Here is a 19,234-nt window from a genome sequence, read left to right as displayed (position 1 = left end):
TCCCAACCCAGACAATTCTGTGATTCTAAGTGCAGCTCTCTGGAGTGCTGGCAATTTAACATGAGCTATAGCTTCAGAGCAGGGACGCCAGTATCCTTCGACAAACAAGTACAGCCCAATTTGGCCTTCTTTCACTGAAGTAAAATTGTAAATATTCCTTCAGAGCGCTCCTGCCCAGGCTGGCAGCAACCATAACCGTTTCACACGCATCCATGCGATAAGCTTTTAAGTGCTTCTCCCAAATCCCCAATCTCTCCTTCACAACCCCAAAAGCAGCCTTGGGAGAAGCAGCACCTCCTGTGCGAAGAACAAATATCACATAGGGTGGCTCATGTGGAACAAAAGTAGCTGCGAGATGGAAGAGTGAATGAAGGCACTCAGGCGAGGATTGCAGTGTACGCTACAACAGCACAAAAACCACCTTTAAAAAAAAATAAATCCTATCACCTAGGTCCATAATACAAACTTACTTTCTGCTTGTTAAACATGTTTCACAGTGAGAAAAATAAAATTACTTTAAAAATTATGATGGAACCGAATTTCAGACAATGGGGAAATTCAGTCTATTAATCATTGAGTTAATCTATTTATTCACCTTGAAAAAATCCTGATGAGGAGAAAGTCTTTTAAAAGAATACAGGGATTCAGCTGTCACCTTCCTCACTGAGTAAGCAGTCAGAAGATGCTCCTTTGAACCCTGCGTTAATAAAATTCTCATTAAATGCAACCCTGCACAATGTTATCTTAAAGAGGCTCATTAGCTTAAAAAAAAATTACTTGTCTCCAAATGTGCTTATTTCCTCCTAGGTGAGAAGGTGAGTTTTCAAACCACTAAATGCTGCAGCTTCTGGTTTCAACCCCACCAGCGCTGCAGTGATGTATCTCGCAGTCCATCACGTCTCAATTATTTATGTAAACCACAGAGACAAACCCACAGACAGACGTTACAATCACTATTATGGGATAGCACAGCAATAGGGATCACTCATTCCAACATGGTACGTAAGATTTCAACCAGATTAAGGCTATTATTATTCTATCTTCCTCAAATTTTCATTTTCTTTAGGGTGGACAGAAATTATGAATTGTTAAAAAGGAGAGGTATGGAGAGAAGGTAGGAACAGCCTCCATGGCTCTCAATACTCAAAACCAACATTTGTCACTGCTCTTTTTACTGGAGTAAGGACTAGAAAAATCAGATAATCAGCAACAACAAAACCCAACCAGACTGCTTAGTGGAGAATAGGGTCCAACTAAAAAAGTAGTTGATACCATAATAGGATACACAAAGTGGGATCTCTCACTACAGATGTTTAAACAAGAACGTGTCAAATATTCTCTGGGTATTACTCACCCTGACTGAACACGAGCCAGCAGTGTGCCCAGGTGGCCAAGAAGGCCAACAGCATCCTGGCCTGGATCAGGAGCAGCATAGTGAGTAGGACTCAGGAGGTGATGGTCCCCCTGGACTGGGCACTGGTGAGGCCCCACCTCGAGGGATGGGTCCAGTTTTGGGCCCCTCACCACAAAAAAGACATTGAGGGGCTGGAGCGGGTCCAGAGAAGGGCAACGGAGCTGGTGAGGGCTCTGGAGAATAAGTCTGATGAGGAGAGGCTGAGGGAGCTGGGGGGGTTCAGCCTGGAGAAAAGGAGGCTGAGGGGAGACCTTCTCGCTCTCTACAACTCCCTGAAAGGAGGCTGTAGCCAGGGGGGGTCGGTCTCTGCTCTCAAGTCACAGGCGATGGGACAAGAGGAAATGGTCTCAAGTTGCCCCAGGGGAGGTTCAGATTGGAGATTAGGAACAATTTTTCCATGGGAAGGGTTCTTAAGCCTTGGAATGGGCTGCCCAGGGAAGGGGTTGAGGCACCATCCCTGGAGGTGTTTAAAAGCCGGGTTGCCATAGTGCTTAGAGACATGGGTTAGTGATGGTTTTTATCAGGGTTAGGTTGATGGTTGGACTAGATGATCTGAAAGGTCCCTTCCAACTCAGACAATTCTAGGATTCTATGATTCTAAGATGACCTTGCCAATGCAGGACTGTGCGGTACAAGCAGGACTGATGTGTCTCCCCAACAGTTACTCCTGTAACAGAAATGCTTTGCAGCCTTGAAAAGTTGTCAACAACTCACCAGTTCTCTCCTGGCAGCAATACACATAAGATTGTACGCTAGGGTTTAAGACACTTGTTAAAGCCCACCACATGCACACACACACGTATGGTTTTACATTTGTAATCTTTCCCACCAAAACCTTAGGATAGATAAATAAAAATTGTCATTTTCTTATTTTTAAATTGCTGTTGTAATGAGATGAAGATATAAACCAAAGCGTGACTTTGCACTGCACTGTGACAGCAAAAAGCAGGTAATCACTGCTCATAAAAGCTTTCCAGAATGATGGAACAAGCTGAGGGAAAAATCCCATGTGAGGTGGATTTCTCTAAATTCATTCCTTTCATGGCAAAGGCATCCAAGTAAGTACCAGTACACTAAGACCACTCCAAAAGGGAACCAAAGGGGCATAAACAAACAGGCAAGCCAGGCAATGGGGAGCTAAGCCAGGTTCAAACCAGCATGTCCTTATCAATGCATAAGAGAATTACAGCTTATGAAAATATTGTCATTCATCAACATACTGTGTTTCTCTAATAAAGCCATCAGCCTGACAGCCCTAATATTCTCCTCAAGCATCCCCTCTTTGGTGATTTGTTCTCACAACATCTCCATGACTCTGCAACACAGAGCCCCAAGCGCGTGTGCGCAAGGCTCCGGTTCGCACGCCTGGTCCAGCATTAGAAGAAAACACGTGGCCCTGGTATTAAGGCTCTTCCTAAAAGACCTCGCTGCAGAAGTGGGATCAGCCATCAGACCAGGACAGAAAGTTTTTCATGAAAACTTCTAAAGCTAGTGAAAGACCACATGGAATTTCAACCTACACGCCCAGTTGCGTGGAGCAGGAGAAAGCTACCAAAAGTCTAGAAGAGAAACACATCAGAGGTTTCACTGGTTCCAGACCGTGTCTGATACAGGCTGTCCAGGGAGGGGTATCACGGTGCCAGTGTTCTGGCTGCATCTTGTCTCAGTTCCATGCTGATCTTTACCAAAGCAGCTGTGAAGCCAACAGGAAATGAGCCCATGTAAAATCTTGGTTGCACAAACCAGAGGCAAGAAGAAATCCTCTGTGACCACTTGCTTTTTAAATCTCTTCCCAGTTTAGACTTCTCTCCCAGGGTATACAGAGAATTCCCTGGGTAGATGCCTTGTGTCACATTAAATGACATTAATTTACTAACAGTTATGTGTTCTGCCACTTCACTCTGTGCATTATCTGCCCACAAGCGTTCATTTATGTCTGTTTACAAAAACTAAAAATAAGGATAGTAGCAAAATATATCTTCTGGAACCATACGTGACGTTATTAAGCTCACAGACTTACTAGGGGAACCTTTAAGGTGGTTTATAGACACGTAAGATGTATATTGATTTGAAAGATGCCCTCAGAGAGTTTGTCCTACAATCTGTTTTGTAGTGAGGAAAATGACAAGTACTTGTAACGTAGCAGTACTGAGCTACTTGCTGTTGCATAGACACCAAGTGTCTGGGGTGACTGCAGAGGCGACAGGCAGATATTTTTTCAGTATAAATACTCATATCTTTTATGGTTTGCTTACAAGCCAGAGATAAACAGTAAATTCTCTCTCTCAGCATTCTTCCATTTTCCAGTCAATGAGATCCATGAGCCTCTTGCCCAGTACCCAGCTCGGTCAGTACTAGCTGTTTCGGGAGCCAGAAAAAGAAATCATTGATGTCATGAAGGAATATGGCACAAAAACACCCCCAGATATTCCTTAGCCTTACAATTAGAACATAACATCTGCCCTTGAACAGGAGGAGGAGGTTTAAGAGAATACGGAAATGTCCTTAAATAATCAGTTTTAAACACACACAAAAAAATCTTGCCGTGTTAAAAGAGGCCTTGAATCTGCTTATTACAGCTGGCTTATAGCCCCCTTCATAGCTTCACGGAATTACAATAGAATCACGCAACAGAAATCCATTAGGTCCACAATTGCTCTGCCAGCACAGCATTGTTCCCTACTGTCTAACTTCTCCCAAGAATGCTGTGAGGATTAATTCATTACAGCTTGTGCCATGCTTTGAAAGCACTCAGTCTACAGAAGAGCAGAGAGAATTATTAGAAAGAGGACAATCAAACCCTGGTGATCCTCTTTTTATCCCAGTGGGCCCCGTTTAGAGCAGCAATTTAGCCCAACAAAGAGAACAAATTCAAAATAAAATTCAATACAGCAAATGTGAAAGTGTCACGATAAGAATGCAGTCACGCAGGACACAAGAATCTCTAAAGCAGTTATTAACTTCTAGTCCTTACCTAATATTGACTAGTGCATGGGTCACCTTGCTTGCAGGCTCTTTCCATTGACCAGCATTGGTAGAAAGCCTTAGAACTGAAAGGAAAAGAGAGTTAACAGTGCTGGCACAGAACTGGCAGATTTCTAATCTAAAATGTCAAAAAAAAAAAAAAATCTGCTTTGGTGAGATGGCAGCCTGGGAACCACATCAAAACAAAGGTCATCTTTGGCACAATCTGTGATCCAGGAGAAGTTCACTTCAAAAGAAACACAAGGAACATGGAAGAGATGAGCAGAACAAACTAATGACTGGGAGACAGGAAGCAGAGCGGATAGAAAAGCCTAGGTCCTCTTAACTGGTTTCATCACCACATATTAAAGTTCATTTCCCACGCAAACAGGACAGCGTCCCAGGTCTATGATACCTTTTATTCCACTATTCTCTTCCAGCTCCTATTTATGCGAGGTTCCATCTGAGCTGGAGTACATCCTGCGATTTAAACCCAACCCGGCCGTGATGGATTCTTTACCTCCCCCTTTTATCTGGAATTGCAGAAAGGGATTACACACCAGCCTTGGGAAAAACACTCCCTGTAGGAATGAGGGTGTTGCTCTGTTCAACAGATGGTCTCTGACAGACTTGGGAGCAGATCTGAAAACATTCTGCAAAAGGAAGAACTTCTAGGAAATCAAATTCTTTTCTCCTAGAGCACCCAAAATATTTATTTAGGTCAGAATCCGTAGTGTTTCTATGGTGGCAGTTACCTGCACATCTCTTGCTAAGTACCAAAACAGTAACAGGTCCTGTAGCACATTTTTGGATTAATTTTTCATATCGCCTGAACAGAAGGGAATTTTCTAGGAATTTTCTAGGAACTGGTATATACAGGTTCACCTTCAACTTAGAAGTGAAGGAACAGCACGTCATCAGAATTTAGGATCGTCTAGAAACACAGATGCTACAAGTGAATCCATAAGCACAGTGGCTGCACACTCATACCTATTACTGCATGACAGAAGCTTTCAGTCCTGCAGATACGGATAAAGTTCAGATTCAGGAAGAGAAAAAGAAATAAATAAAACCCAGGGCAATTAGATTCCACCTCCACTCCCAACGTAGAAAGTTTCAGCCACATTAACAGGAAAACTAAAAGATAAAGCAGGTTTCTCATCTGTGCTAATAAACGTCCCAAGGCCAGGGGACAGAAGGGTGACTGCAGTCCCAGTGAGATGGACTGACAGGCCAAGGGAAGCTGGAGGACACCTGGCTAAACTGTGGCTTTGAGCGACTTGAGACAGTGCTAGTTTCTCATTTCCTAGTGCTACCGTTACATGTCACCCGCAGAAAAAAGATGCCAGCTCTGAGTAACATTATTTTATCAAACAGTAGATACTGGGGAGGGACTCTTGATCAGGGAGTGGAGCCATAGGATGAGGGGTAATGGTTTTAAATTGAAAGAGGGGAGATTTAGATTAGATACTGGAAAGAAATTCTTTGCTGTGAGGGTGGTGAGACCCTGGAACAGGTTGCCCAGAGAAGCTGTGGCTGCCCCATCCCTGGAGGGGTTCAAGGCCAGGCTGGATGGGGCTTTGAGCAACGTGGTCTGGTGGGAGGTGTCCCTGCCCAGGGCAGGGGGGTTGGAACTCCATGATCTTTAAGGTCCCTTCCAACTCTGACCATTCTATGATTCTATGAATATCTGAAGAAATGTATTCCGAGAGAGTTTCCATTCAGGCATCTACAACATTAATTCAAAGAAGTGTCCTCCATGTAGGAGGATGGAAAATATCCATGTGACACACTAATTGTTTCAACAGGTCAGATATACCTATTGCAGCCCAAATGAGTAAGTGTTTGAGTGTGTTATTCTTCCATTCCGCTTTCCTTCAGCTTCCACAGGGGTCAGGTTTGAAAAATTACCAGCTAGTAAAAGCACCTCATCTTACCAGCTGTAATTCCTGGGAGTAGGAAATGGGTTAGCAAAAAATCTTATGTGCTCATAGGGCACAAAAATGGCCAAGTGATCCCTTATACAATGGATGAAAACTGCAGAAAGTTAGTACAAAAGGGCAGTTCATTTCCTTTTGCAATCGCAGGGGGTATTCTGCTACTTTTATTTAGTTAAGGATGGTTCCTGTCTCTCTCTTTACATGTCAACTGCCAACTGTCTCTGCTCTTTAGCTCCCCTTACATTCTTATATTAACTCCTGTTGTTCATTGGGTGATCACGCTGAGGAGGGAGCAGGCAGTGAAGGGAGAAAAGGTCCTTCTAGAACAAAGCAAACAAAGAACACAGCTATATTCTTTTCTTCCCAGCTTCAAACATGCAGGTACTACACCAGCGCTGCTGCAGCTACGCTTGGCTCCTAAGTATACACTGCCTAATTATGTCTCCATGCATTCCTTGCTCTCCTCTGTTCTTCTTTTCCCTGCTGGGTGTCACTTGGTGGAATTCCAGCATGCCCCTCTCTGAAGGATGGAAGCTTCTCCCTGTTTTGCCAGCAGGCACATTCTTCAGTCCAGTGACTCGCTTGTCGTTGCAGGCAGGTTTGCGAGGGCTCTTTTCTTGGTCTGTTCTGGCAATGAGTGCAGTAGAAGTGATTTGTCTAGCACAGCAAGCTTCCTGTTATGAGTTTCTCAAATTCTTTTCCAAATTCTTGTTTGCACAGAGCACTCCTCTGTGCTGTTCTGCAGCATGTACCTGTGCTCTGACTTGGAACTGTCAAATGTGATTGATCCAAACTACACGAAGATTCTTGAAATACCACATACCTAGCTGTGCCAACAAAACTGTATTTCCAACCACAGTAAGAGGCTCCTAGAGAAGCAGTGGGTCTGTTCCTTTTTTTTTTTCCCTGACTAAAAAAAAAAAATAAAAAAAAAAAAAAATCACAGAACGATATGGGGTTGGAAGGGAGCTCTGGAGATCATCCAGTCCAACCCCCTGCCAAAGCAGGTCCACCCACAGCAGGTCCCACAGGAACGTGTCCAGGCAGGGTTTGAATGTCTCCAGAGACAGAGACTCCACCACCTCTCTGGGCAGCCTCTTCCAGGGCTCTGCCACCCTCACAAGAAAGAAGTTCCTCCTCATGTTTAGATGGAACTTCTTATGTTCAAGTTTGCACCCACTACCTCTTGTCCTGCAACTGGGCTGCGTTGAAAAAAGACTGGCCCCGTCCTCCTGACACCCACCCTTGAAGTATTTATAGGCGTTGATCAGATCCCCCCTCAGTCTTCTCTTCTCCAGACCAAAAAGACCCAACTCCCTCAGCCTTTCCTCATCAGAGAGATGCTCCAGGCCCCTCATCATCTCTGTAGCCCTAACAAAATGTACTCTAACAAGTTTATCCTTCTTTCAATTCTTAATTTACCAAACATGTCCTAGTACACAAAGCACTTCTACTCACCAAGACACACATCAGCAGCAGATGGACAGAAAACACCTGACACAAACATCCCTCCAGCATCACCCTCATTTCTAGTGAACGGTATTCCTGACCAGTCAAGAGGTACTCACCCATAGAATAAAGGTTGTCAAAGTTCTGATGCATTCGAATGATTTCATAATACAGCTCATCATAGCTGCTGGGAGTGGGGAGAAAGGTGTCTCCGTAAGTGATGAACATGTTGAAGAGGTTCACAACCTACACAAGGGAGTGAAAAGAAGTTACCACAGGAATATTTACGCAAAATCTACTCTGCAACAGAAACAATATAAGCTATGGCCAAAACCCTCAAAGAACTAACTCTTAGTTGCATTACACAGCATTGTATTACTTCATTGCTTTATCTTTTGTTTTCCTTATACTATACAAGAGACAGACAAGAAGCTTAAATACTATTTTATCTGGGGCCAGGAAAATAGGTTTCTATTATTTTGTATGTAAAGGGCCACAGAAAGAGAAAAAGCATTACTAAATCTGGAAAATTAAACTAGGCCTTTCCTTACACAGACTTGTTTATTTCAATGAGCAGACCCTACAACTGAGTCCAAGCATCGCCCTTTCCACACATCTAGCAAAACCAACCACAATGATATTCCTCAGCTTTGTGGTCTTGTTCTAATATCTCCTTACCAGGCCGGAAAGCCTAGATTCTTTCCTAAGATTCATTCAAGATAAATCAAGTTGTTTAAAATAAGAGGAATTGCTTTGTCTGTACTCACCATAAGAGCAAGGGTGAAGATGTTGTGCTTGGCCAGCAACACAGTCTCATTAGACATGAGGAACTTCAACAAGTTGATCAAAGCTAGGAGAAAATAATATGCATTTTTAAAATAAAATTAAAAGCAAGGCCATTCTCAACAAGTCACTTAAATACAGATGCATTTTCATTATCTAGTATAAACTAACCTAAATGCCAGCTGCTCACGTCTCAGAAATATATGAATTTTACATGTGGGTTTGGGGTTTTTTTGTGGCTGGACAGGTAAGTGACAGCTATTTTCCTGTCCCACATTTACTACTCTTCACTGAATTCCCAATCAGATCTGCTCAGGCTCAAGGCAAGTCTCTCGTTAGCTTATACAGCTCACAGGAGATTTTTTTTCTATCTGCCAGATCCTGTAGAGAGCCTTGAGGTTGCAAGGCTCGGAGAATCCCACCGTCTCGTTCCTGCTTCATACATCACCGACATGATGTATGTGCAGTCAGCCCCAAACTGTCACTCTTGTTGATACACGCAGTCTAAAAAAAAAAAAAAAAAAAAGCAAGAAAAAAATTCCCCAAAAACCACAGCATATTTTTTCTGTAGCTCTCTGTCAACGCTGCTGCAATGGCACAAGGCAGGATACAGTACTTTAGTGTGTCAGTTATCTAGGGCTGTGCGGTAAAGTCTATAGATCTGGTTCACACCTGTCTTAAGAAAACAACAAAAGCTCCTGATGTAACCACCCAAAATCAGCTAGTGATAGTGGGAATTAACAAAAAGATTGACTGAAAGAGCTTTAATCAAACAGACTTTACGATAAACAACTGCATCCCATACACTTAAATACAATGGGAAGTGCTTGATATTGTTTCTTCTAGTACTTAAAAATTTCAGAAAAGAAAGCTCTTTTCTTCTGCATTAGAGCTGCTGAGGACTGAAAGCTGATGCTTGCCTAGAACAGACTCTTAATGTGCTCTCTGCTCTGAAGTCAGCAGATTTCAAGACTTAAAACATCTGAATTAGATGGCCTGCAAAGTCCAGCTGGAACACTATACACTATTTTTATACTTTAAAAAAGGTTCTGTATTACCTACTAGTTAGTAACCGCATCTAACAGACTGATGCCAGGCAATACTCCCATTTCCTATAGCTACAACTAGAATTTTTTAATCTGTTCTTACTCCCACCGTTACACAAGTGTTACACACCACCCAGCAACCTGGGAGAAAACCAACTCCAGTTTGGGAGAACCCCACAGCAAATATAGAAGAGAGCATTCACCTCAGCCCAAAGGCCCAGGCTGTGAAATAGGAGGAGGTAAAGCACAGGGAACAGAAATGAGGTGAGGGCAAAATTTAGAAACACCCCTTCCCCCCACTTCAGGATTACCAAATATTCACAAAAAGTAAAACCAAAAAACCTACAGTAAAAAGACAGATGTGAAGAGATTGGTAAAATCTGGAATTAAACTAAATTGTCTGATTCTGAATACAGTCCTGCAACTGCTACCTTCCAATACCAGCAGTTCAGCAGGAGTATCAGAAGTTTATATACGCCCCCAAAAGGGAAGGCTACGGCCCTAGTGTGGGTATTTACTCACTGCAGACAGAAGCCACCTCAGTTTCATCTCCCAGCTGGTGGTTTGATGCTGAACTGCAAACCAGAATGAACAAAGTTCTCTGCAAACTGCACACATGCAAGTCATTTATTTTTCAGAGCTATTCCAGGATTTAACAATCAGCAGTAGCATCTCCCCTTTCTGTGACCCACCTCACGAAGCAGATATATTAATACCTTCTCAATCCAGCCACAGAACTCCCCATCCCATCATCACCTCATCATCAGACTGAAACTCCTGGGACCAAAAGCAGAGTCTGGATTCCACAATAACCCAGCTCTGGAAATACTCCTGTCAGATATTTTTCTGTAAAACAGCCGTTTCAAAACAAAGAAGTAGCAGGTACAGATGGGCTCTCCACCGGAGCAGAGATCCAGCTAAAACCAGGTTGCCAGGGTAACCAAGCCTCCACAGCAAAAAAATAGAGTCTCCCGCAGTCAGTGCCTTGGCCTGAAGACAGCTGCCCTGTGTCTCTGTCACAGCAGCTTATCGGCCATCTCGCTATTTCATAGTTATAAGCACAGTTTTATCTCTTTCCTGGCCACACAAGTCCATACAGCCACCTCTTGTCACCAGGCGTTGCTCTTCAAGTACTAGCAGTTGGGGTTTCTGAAAGCAGAGCATCAGAGCTCTGGATCTCCTATAACAAGCGGTGGGAAGCCCCTTGCTCATCCCACCACTGCTCACTTCCCCGCCAGAACCCTGCAGAAAGGCCTCTGCCAGCGAGTGACCGCACGGCATGACAAGAATCATAGAATTGTCTGGGTTGGAAGGGACCTTTCAGATCATCTAGTCCAACCATCAACCTCACTCTGATAAAAACCATCACTAACCCATGTCTCTAAGCACTATGGCAACCCGGCTTTTCAATCCCTCCAGGGATGGTGCCTCAACCCCTTCCCTGGGCAGCCCATTCCAATGCACAATAACCCTTTCCGTGGAAAAATTGTTCCTAATCTCCAATGTGAACCTCCCCTGGCGCAACTTGAGGCCATTTCCTCTTGTCCCATCGCCTGTGACTTGGGAGCAGAGACCGACCCCCCCTGGCTACAGCCTCCTTTCAGGGAGTTGTAGAGAGCGAGAAGGTCTCCCCTCAGCCTCCTTTTCTCCAGGCTGAACCCCCCCAGCTCCCTCAGCCTCTCCTCATCAGACTTATTCTCCAGAGCCCTCACCAGCTCCGTTGCCCTTCTCTGGACCCGCTCCAGCCCCTCAATGTCTTTTTTGTGGTGAGGGGCCCAAGAAGCCACTGAACAAAGACAGTGAACATGAAGCCACTCATGGTTGGGAGAGACACTATTTTTTAAAAAACACAGCGCAACCATCGTTGGTCTAGAGCACGAGCACTCCCCACCTGACAGGGACAAGTATCCTACAATTGTCCGCCGCATCATTTCTCAGATACCACCCTGAAGCACTCGCACTGCTCTGTACTCGTGACAACTCTTGAAGGACTGTTGCTCTGTTCTACCCCAACAACAGCGCCTACGCTTGTTCAAGCCGTTGTGATGAATTTGCTCAGGTCTAATTTTCCTGTTCCAGTTAGAGAGAAGCCAAGACATCACGGCTGCTTGACATCAATCTTTACACCTGAATTGCCCTGCGTCACAGCCCACTCACAGCCGGTCTATGCTGCTCCCTCCCTAAGAACTAGGAAGGAGAGGGACGTGCTTCACATGAAGAAGAAACTCAGAGCTGGTCAGAAGAGCTAATCCACCAGGTTTGCATTCGCTGTGTGCATCGCACTGACAAATTTATCCAACCATTTGGAAACCACACATTCCTAAAGAAGTTGCAGTGCTCCTGTTTAGGATACACACTACATCGATGCTCAAAGAGCAACCTATCTTCTTCCACACCAGCACATCCTGCTCAAGTGGCTCTAAGGAACAGGAACACTATGGGAAAATGGCCCTTAAATTGATAGTTACCTGTTTCTCTAGTTTGCTTCTAAGACAGACTCTGTACTGAAAATAAGGACACTTATGCCCTGGATTTTCAGGATTAACAACTTTCAGATCCAGCTTCATGTGCCCAGTGCCCTTCAGAGACAATTACACACACACAATATAAACCGTTAGAGCAAAGGTCCAAGTGGCTGAACGCCCCTCTGCCCCTCAGCTCCATGGGGGCACTGCTGCTGCTGCTCCTGAGCAACCCGAAGCCAAAACAGATGTGTCACTTTTTTCCCCCCGCTGCAATCAACTGTGCGCCTCTCGTATCGCATCTGCAGGCTGCCCTCTCACGCTACCCAGGAAATTATCCATGGTTTTTCCCAATGGAGGAGCAGTTCAATCTCTCAGCTGCGCAGGCAGACAGAACTGCAGCCCTCGCTTGGGCTCAGCCACATTATCCCAATTTGTGCTCCAGGATTTAACAGCGATGGATGGTTTGGGCATGAAATTTATTTCACCATGAACTGGAAAACAGCACCATTTTTGTAACAGCCTCTGGAAACATTTCTTTCTGAAGACATCCCTTTTCTGAAGACACTCCGCTACAGTGAATCTGGGAATATCCGTAATTTCACAATACAATAGTGTCACTAGACCTTCTTTAGCAACAGAAGCAGAAGTTACTGAACTGTAACTAAACCAAACTAGCAACCATCAGTACTTGCATGCAAGCTCCTCACCTTGTGACCCGAGCTGAGCACACCAGCTACGCTTCTTAAATCACAACAGCCTCGAACACTTACATTTACAGCCCCAAAGCCAAGTAGAAAAGCATGTTGAGTGGACACTTGAGTCGTACATGAAGCCATACGACTGGCTGTATGTGAAAGTGGTGTAAAGCACACAGGTTGGGTTTTAGGCAATTTTCTCTCCCAAGGATTATTACGGCCAAAGGATGAAAAGTGACATCACCAGCTTTTACAGATCCCCTCCCTGGTTTTCAAACTGAACTGACTGCAGTGAAAGAGGTTCTTAGCTCCTCCGCCACACAACTGCTTTTGAGGATGGACACTTTCCCTTATCAGCTCCTGTGGCCAGGCTGTCTGCTGAAGGGCAGCAGTACTCCTGCTCCATTATTTGCTGCCCTTCTTTAAGCCAAGCCTCTGTAAGAAGACCTTGGGCAGCCAGCATCTCCTCTTCTACTAGGAAGGAGGTAATTCTTTTTCTGGACAGATGCCCTTCACTCCCTACTTCTCCTCTTCCTCCTCCCATAGAGACTTACCTTCTCTCCCTGTAAGCCTCATTTCAAAAAGAAGTATATTCAACTCCAGCACATTTGAGACTCACACAAAGTTTTTGTACTATTTAGTGTCTTAGTGTTCACTGTTTGGATCACGTGTAATGCCACAGGAGCGTGGAGGTAGGTTAAGTAGAGAAAAGGGGGGAGGAAAAAAAGGAGAAGTAGTACCGTCCCTTGGGCAAGTCAGAATGTAGCACAGACTCTGCCAAGAGCATCAGAAGGCTCTGATGTGTTATTGCACAACAGAGCAGAAGAGAACAGCCCTGAGACACACATCAGTGAGAGCCTGGATGGGTTGAGCACAGTATGGAGGCCTCTGTCACCGCATCTGCTGTGCTTACAGGTCAAAAATCTTCTAATGGTGCATATAATGGCCCTCAACAAAGGAGCAAGGGAGAGAGAGAGAGATGTGAGGGCTCCTCAGCTGCAGTGTAACGTCAATTAACAGGATCCTGTACTCTACTAAAATCCTCCAATTTTCTACCCTCCAACTCTCAGGGCTCACTGGGAAGAACAGTGATTTTTCTCATCCCCTCTGGAAGTTACCATTGTACCAGCAGTGCAGTTCAGTGCCCTGCTTTCAGTGTTTCAACTCACAACCCCCTTAGGAAGATGCCCACCCACACGTCACTACAGGGCAGCTGATAATGACATCTGGGCAACGCTTCCATGCTTCCACGCTTCCAGAAATCCTCTGCCTCCGAGTGTTTCAGCAGCACGGTAACCACCCTGGACCTCTTATAGGCACCCCGGTGACACATACATACTCTCAAGGCAAGGTCCACACCACTCCTTGTGGCACACAGTAAGCCAGATCTGGTAAGGATTAGTGCATGAGACCAAAATTGAGAAGAAGCTGGATTTGATTCCTCAGGAAGCAGCACTTTGGTCTTTCTGTGCTTCAGTTCCTCCAACACAAAAGAGAAAACAGCCCCATCCCGTCTGCAACAGCTCTGGAAGGGCAAACAGAGCAAGGAGAGCCGCCCTGGCAGGACCCGCTCAGACCAAAGGCCCACCGACACTTAATATTCTGTCTCTAACTGTCAACATCTGTTGAAAAGTAATACTCCAAACACTGCTTTCTTGTAATGCTCTTTCCAGATTCCAAAATTCAGCGTGATCCCCTTACACAAGGGAAACAACAGCACAGAGTGTGGAAATGACAGAGGCTCTCACAACATGACAATATCCTAACCACGGACCAGTCCCCTCTCCTATTCCAGACTGGAAGTCCCAGGGGTAAAGCTAAGATAACCATATATCCCTGTTACGAGGAGGAGGAGAGACCTCGGAACAGAGTAATCACCTGTAATAGATGCTATACCTGAAGAGAAATTCAGAAGCAGGGAAGCAAAAGGCTCAAATATGATGTACTGAGATGACCTGAGTGTTAAGAGAGTGCAGAGCCGGACAGGATCAGCATGGGCAGACGCTCAGCAGAACAGTGATCAAAACAAACTCAGCAGGAGATGAATATCTACAGATTGGGTTTGACAGAAAAGAACTAACAGAGGTAGTTTCCAGATAGAGCTGTAGGAATGGGAAGCATGTCCGAGAAATAGCTACATGGCTATTACAAACTAATGCATCAGAACCCCCCGAGGCACAAGCTATCCCAGCATCCTTGGACAAGCGAACCAATTATTCAGGGACAGCACTTGCAGCTTCCCGTCAATCAGCCAAGGCGCTAGAAAACAAGACCATTGCACCATTGCGGCAGTACCCTCTCAGGGGAGGAGGGGAAGGAATAAAAGCTCTGACAACACTATTCAACATGCTTCAGCTCCTTCCCTCTGCTCTGACAAGGAGGGAGCACCCTGCTCATAGTGAATTATCCACGAGCCAGCAATGTGCCCTTGTCACCAAGAGGACCAATGGAATCCTGGGCTGCACAGGGAAGAGTGTGGCCAGTAGGTGGAGGGAGGTCATTCTCCCCCTCTGCTCTGCACTGGCGAGGCCACAACTGGAATACTGCGTCCAGTTCTGGGCTCCCCAGTTCAAGAGAGACAGGGAACTACTGGAGAGAGTCCAGCGTAGGGCAACTAAGATGATGGAGGGGTTGGAGCATCTCCCTGATGAGGAAAGGCTGAGAGAGCTGGGACTCTTTAGCCTGGAGAAGAGAAGGCTGAGGGGAGACCTTATCAATGCTTCCAAGTATCTAAAGGGTGGGTTGAAGGAGGATGGAGCCAGACTCTTTTCAGTGGTTCCCAGTGACAGGACGAGGGGCAATGGGCACAAGCTGGAACATGGGAAGTTCCATTCAAATAGGAGGAAGAACTTATTTCTGGTGAGGGTGCCAGAGCCCTGGAACAGGCTGCCCAGGGAAGGTGTGGAGTCCCCTTCCCTGGAGATTTTCAAGACCCACCTGGATGCAGCCCTGAGTGATGTGCTCTGGGCAACCCTGCTTTAGCAGGGGAGTTGGACTAGAGGATCTCTAGAGGTCCCTTCCAACTCTGACAATTCCGGGATTCTGTGGACGGCTCCTCTAATTGCTGCCACCGCTGCCTCCCGTGCTGCCGAATTCCTGCTCCCGGCCCCCAAAGCTCCACAGCAGAGAGCAGCTGGCTTTTGGCAGTCTCCCCAAAACCAGCATCTCCACACTCTACAGCTGTTCCCTCTTCTCCCCATGACTCTCAGGCTACAAGCACGAAAGCAGCCCGTGTTCTTAATGAGAAACAACAGCTTGCCAGAGGGCTGGAGCACATGCTGGCATAACCCACTGCTCCCAGGATCAGCTGAGTAGGCCACTCCACTTCCAGTCCTTTACTTTCTTTATATAGTCCCCATCCCTGGTACTCACTGTTCCCACCCAACCGCAGCCAACGGTGTGAAAATTGCAAGCTTAATGGAAATGCTGGTTGCTGATGCCAGGGCAATGCTGCTTGATAGCAATTCAGCAAGCAGTAAGAAAGAAACCAAATTCTCCCAACTTCAGCTAAAGCTCAGATGAACAATATGCTTCTTTTTCTTACAAATGAAAACGCACACACCCACAAGGTTCATTCCTCTTTAAAGGGAAGCATTGAGCTCAATTCTGTTCTGTCTGACAGAGCAGGTTTGCACTGTTAATTAAATAGTAGTCTTGGGATTTAAGGCTGCACATTTTTGCATGGGGTTTTAAAACAGAAAAAGGAGGAGCATCTGGAGAAAGAGCAGAAACATTGTGTGAGAACATGGAAAAAGAGCAAAGTAAGGGACCCAGGAGTGCTGCTTCTTGAAAACAACAAGGGGACCCAAGGATAAATCACTGCATTCTGAATGCTGCAACCCCTCCATGCAAAGAAAAGGCTGTAAACAGCTCTGACTGTAACACTTCCGTTATCAATGGGACCGTTTCCCAGGAGAAATTATCACACTATCTCCACTTGGTCACCACGACCTGCAAACTGTTAGGGATTCACAATCAAACTCCCCAGTGTTAGCTAGCTTTATTTAAAAAGTAATTTGCAGGACAGAGGAACATATCCGGCTGAGAGCTGCCAGGCTGAGGCAAGATGACCAAAAGGTTACTAGACTTTTGTCCACTTAAATGACTAAATTCCCTTTGTGCTCATCTCAGCAAGGCTCTGTTGATGAAGAATTCCCACCCTGATCTTACCAGGTGATCAATACCAGCCACAAGTCTTGTACTATTCTTTTTCTCTCCAGAATTTGGCAACCAGGGTCAAATTCTTTATCATCAGTATTAAAATTACATTAAAATAAAGTGACAGTAACTAAAATTAAGTAATAGAACACTAAGAAGGATTTAAGTAAAAGCAGATACTTCCTAACAACGCTCCATGCAGGGAATTTAGAACATCCTCCTTTACAAGAAAGCCACTGAGCTTTTGCATTTCTTACACTATCTTCTCTAGGAGATTTATACCAGTACATTTCACCAAATTGTTGTGTGTCCTTACCAAAAAGCGTTTTATCTTTGGGTGATGGAGGTAGTGTGGAAAGGCTAACATGAAATCGGACCACCAGTTGAAAATAGCAGCAGAAGACTACAAGCAGCTATTCACAGTCTTCCTTCTGCACTTCACATGTCTTCTGCCTGTAAGTGAGCTTTGTGAGATGAGACTGGGGTATTCTTCAGGGTAACATGGAGTGCCACCAGAAGAACAAATTAAATAAGTCAATAAATATCAACCCACAATGTACAGCACGACTACAAACAAAATTAATTTTATAGAACTATCTTTCAATTTCAATCCTTTCCTAAATTCACCCAAAGAGCTAACAGGACTAATAGCTGCACTCTTGTACCAAGTTCATGCCAACACAGTACCACGTGTCCAACCAAGAACCACCATTCCTACGAGTAAAGAAAACAGGCGACACTAAGGGCTGCCAATTCCCACCCTCTATCCCATGGCACATAAGAGTTGCAGCCTTTAGTTTCTGTGAGAAACTATATTCTTTCCAATAGATTTTCAGAACTAGTCCACCTTCTCAGAAACTTCACTAGAGTCAACACGCACAAGAGCTTGTGAACCTGTTGGGCTTCCTAATAAACAGCTGGCCCATATTATTTATTTTCTTTCCATTTCAAAGATAAGGAACAGACAAGGAGACAAAGCTTGCCGGTCACCTGTCTACAAGTAAAGGTGAGGCAAGTTGAGGACATTGCATCAAATGCAAGTTGATCACAATTTTAATACGATTTACCAAGCCACTTAGAAATAAACACTAATTCCAAAGCTTCAACTTAATGACCCGGTTCATCGGAATACTAAAGAACCTCACTGTTTTTTGCAGTCCTAGAGCTAAGCATCTCTGCCCTCAGGGTGCTAACGTGAGACCTGTGAAGTCCTATCCACGTCCTTCTTGGCACAGAGAAAGAAGTCAGAAACATGGCTGAAACTGCTGAAACATCATTCTGAGAAGAAAACATCCTTTCCTTTCAAGCATACAGTACATTAAGAAGCACCGGGGGAAAAAAATACCCAGGATACACACCTAAGCTAAACACTATCTCTCATTCTGCAGTTTGCCACACTGAAGTATGGTCCCAGGAAGGCATTCAAATAAGAGAATAGGAAAAGGATATTTAGTCCCATCCCTGAGCGTTAAAAATGCTCAAGCACTCCCTTTCCAGATCATGCAATGATTCCTAACCAAAAGTTTCTATCTGTAACACCTCCCCGCCTCCTTAGCCCTCTAACCCCATACCTCATCCTACCTAGTCCCTCCTACACTCGGGGTCTCTTATTCCTTCTAACACACTATCACCTCCAATTCATCTTCCCAAGTCTCTCTCCATCCTCCCAAGTCAAGGGAGGACTTCCCCTCTAGCTCCAAAACCTACCCACCCCATCAACTCAGAGCTTCAATTCCCATTGCAGCTGCTCAGCAGCTCACCTTTAACCAGCCTGGACACTGGTTTTGCCTCTTCTTCCCTCAGTTCCTGGTGCTCCCACTGAACTGTCACTGGGAACTGCACAGGGAGCACATCCTTCCCACTGCCATCCTCATTCCTCAGTGAGGTGGCACTCTCTTTAAAACACCAGCATCACCTTGTACTCAAACGACTCACGAGATCCCAAATCTCCAGCACGGCATATGGCACATGGCTGGGATCTCGCAGTCACCTGGAGATTCCGACGTGTAGCATCGGCCAGCACCACACTATCAAAAGGCGTGGAAAAACGAGAGGGTAAGCACCAGGTAAAACCCGCATTAGGTAGAGTATGTTGACCTACAAAGGTGATAAAAGTCTAGCATTTGTTCTATGGATCTCTTTACAGTTTACAAGCTGCACAGTTAAGTCAGAAAGCATTTCTGCTGGAAGGTATTTGAAAGGTCAAGTCTCACATAATGACTTCTTTTTCTTCCCAAAACAGTAAGTTCAAGTCGAACCCTTTAACAGAGACAAACAGACCTTCTTCGTTCTCACCATAGATTCCAGTCTATGAAAGCAT

At 45.0% G+C, this 19,234-nt stretch overlaps 1 protein-coding gene across 1 annotated transcript in view; it reads right to left on the bottom strand.

Moving 5' to 3' along the window:
• ARMH3 (armadillo like helical domain containing 3) overlaps nt 1-19,234 on the bottom strand; it is a 156,592-nt gene that overhangs the window by 82,490 nt on the left and 54,868 nt on the right. The window contains exons 21-23 of the mRNA XM_074159007.1: nt 8,535-8,617; nt 7,887-8,013; nt 4,389-4,464 (exon numbers count right to left, since the gene is read on the bottom strand). Coding sequence (XP_074015108.1) covers nt 4,389-4,464; nt 7,887-8,013; nt 8,535-8,617 — 286 coding nt within the window. The remainder of the gene's footprint in view (nt 1-4,388; nt 4,465-7,886; nt 8,014-8,534; nt 8,618-19,234) is intronic.

The sequence above is a fragment of the Numenius arquata genome, chromosome 15 (assembly GCF_964106895.1).
Source record: "Numenius arquata chromosome 15, bNumArq3.hap1.1, whole genome shotgun sequence".
NCBI classification, from domain to species: Eukaryota; Metazoa; Chordata; class Aves; order Charadriiformes; family Scolopacidae; genus Numenius; species Numenius arquata.
This window is presented reverse-complemented; position numbering and strand designations above follow the sequence as displayed.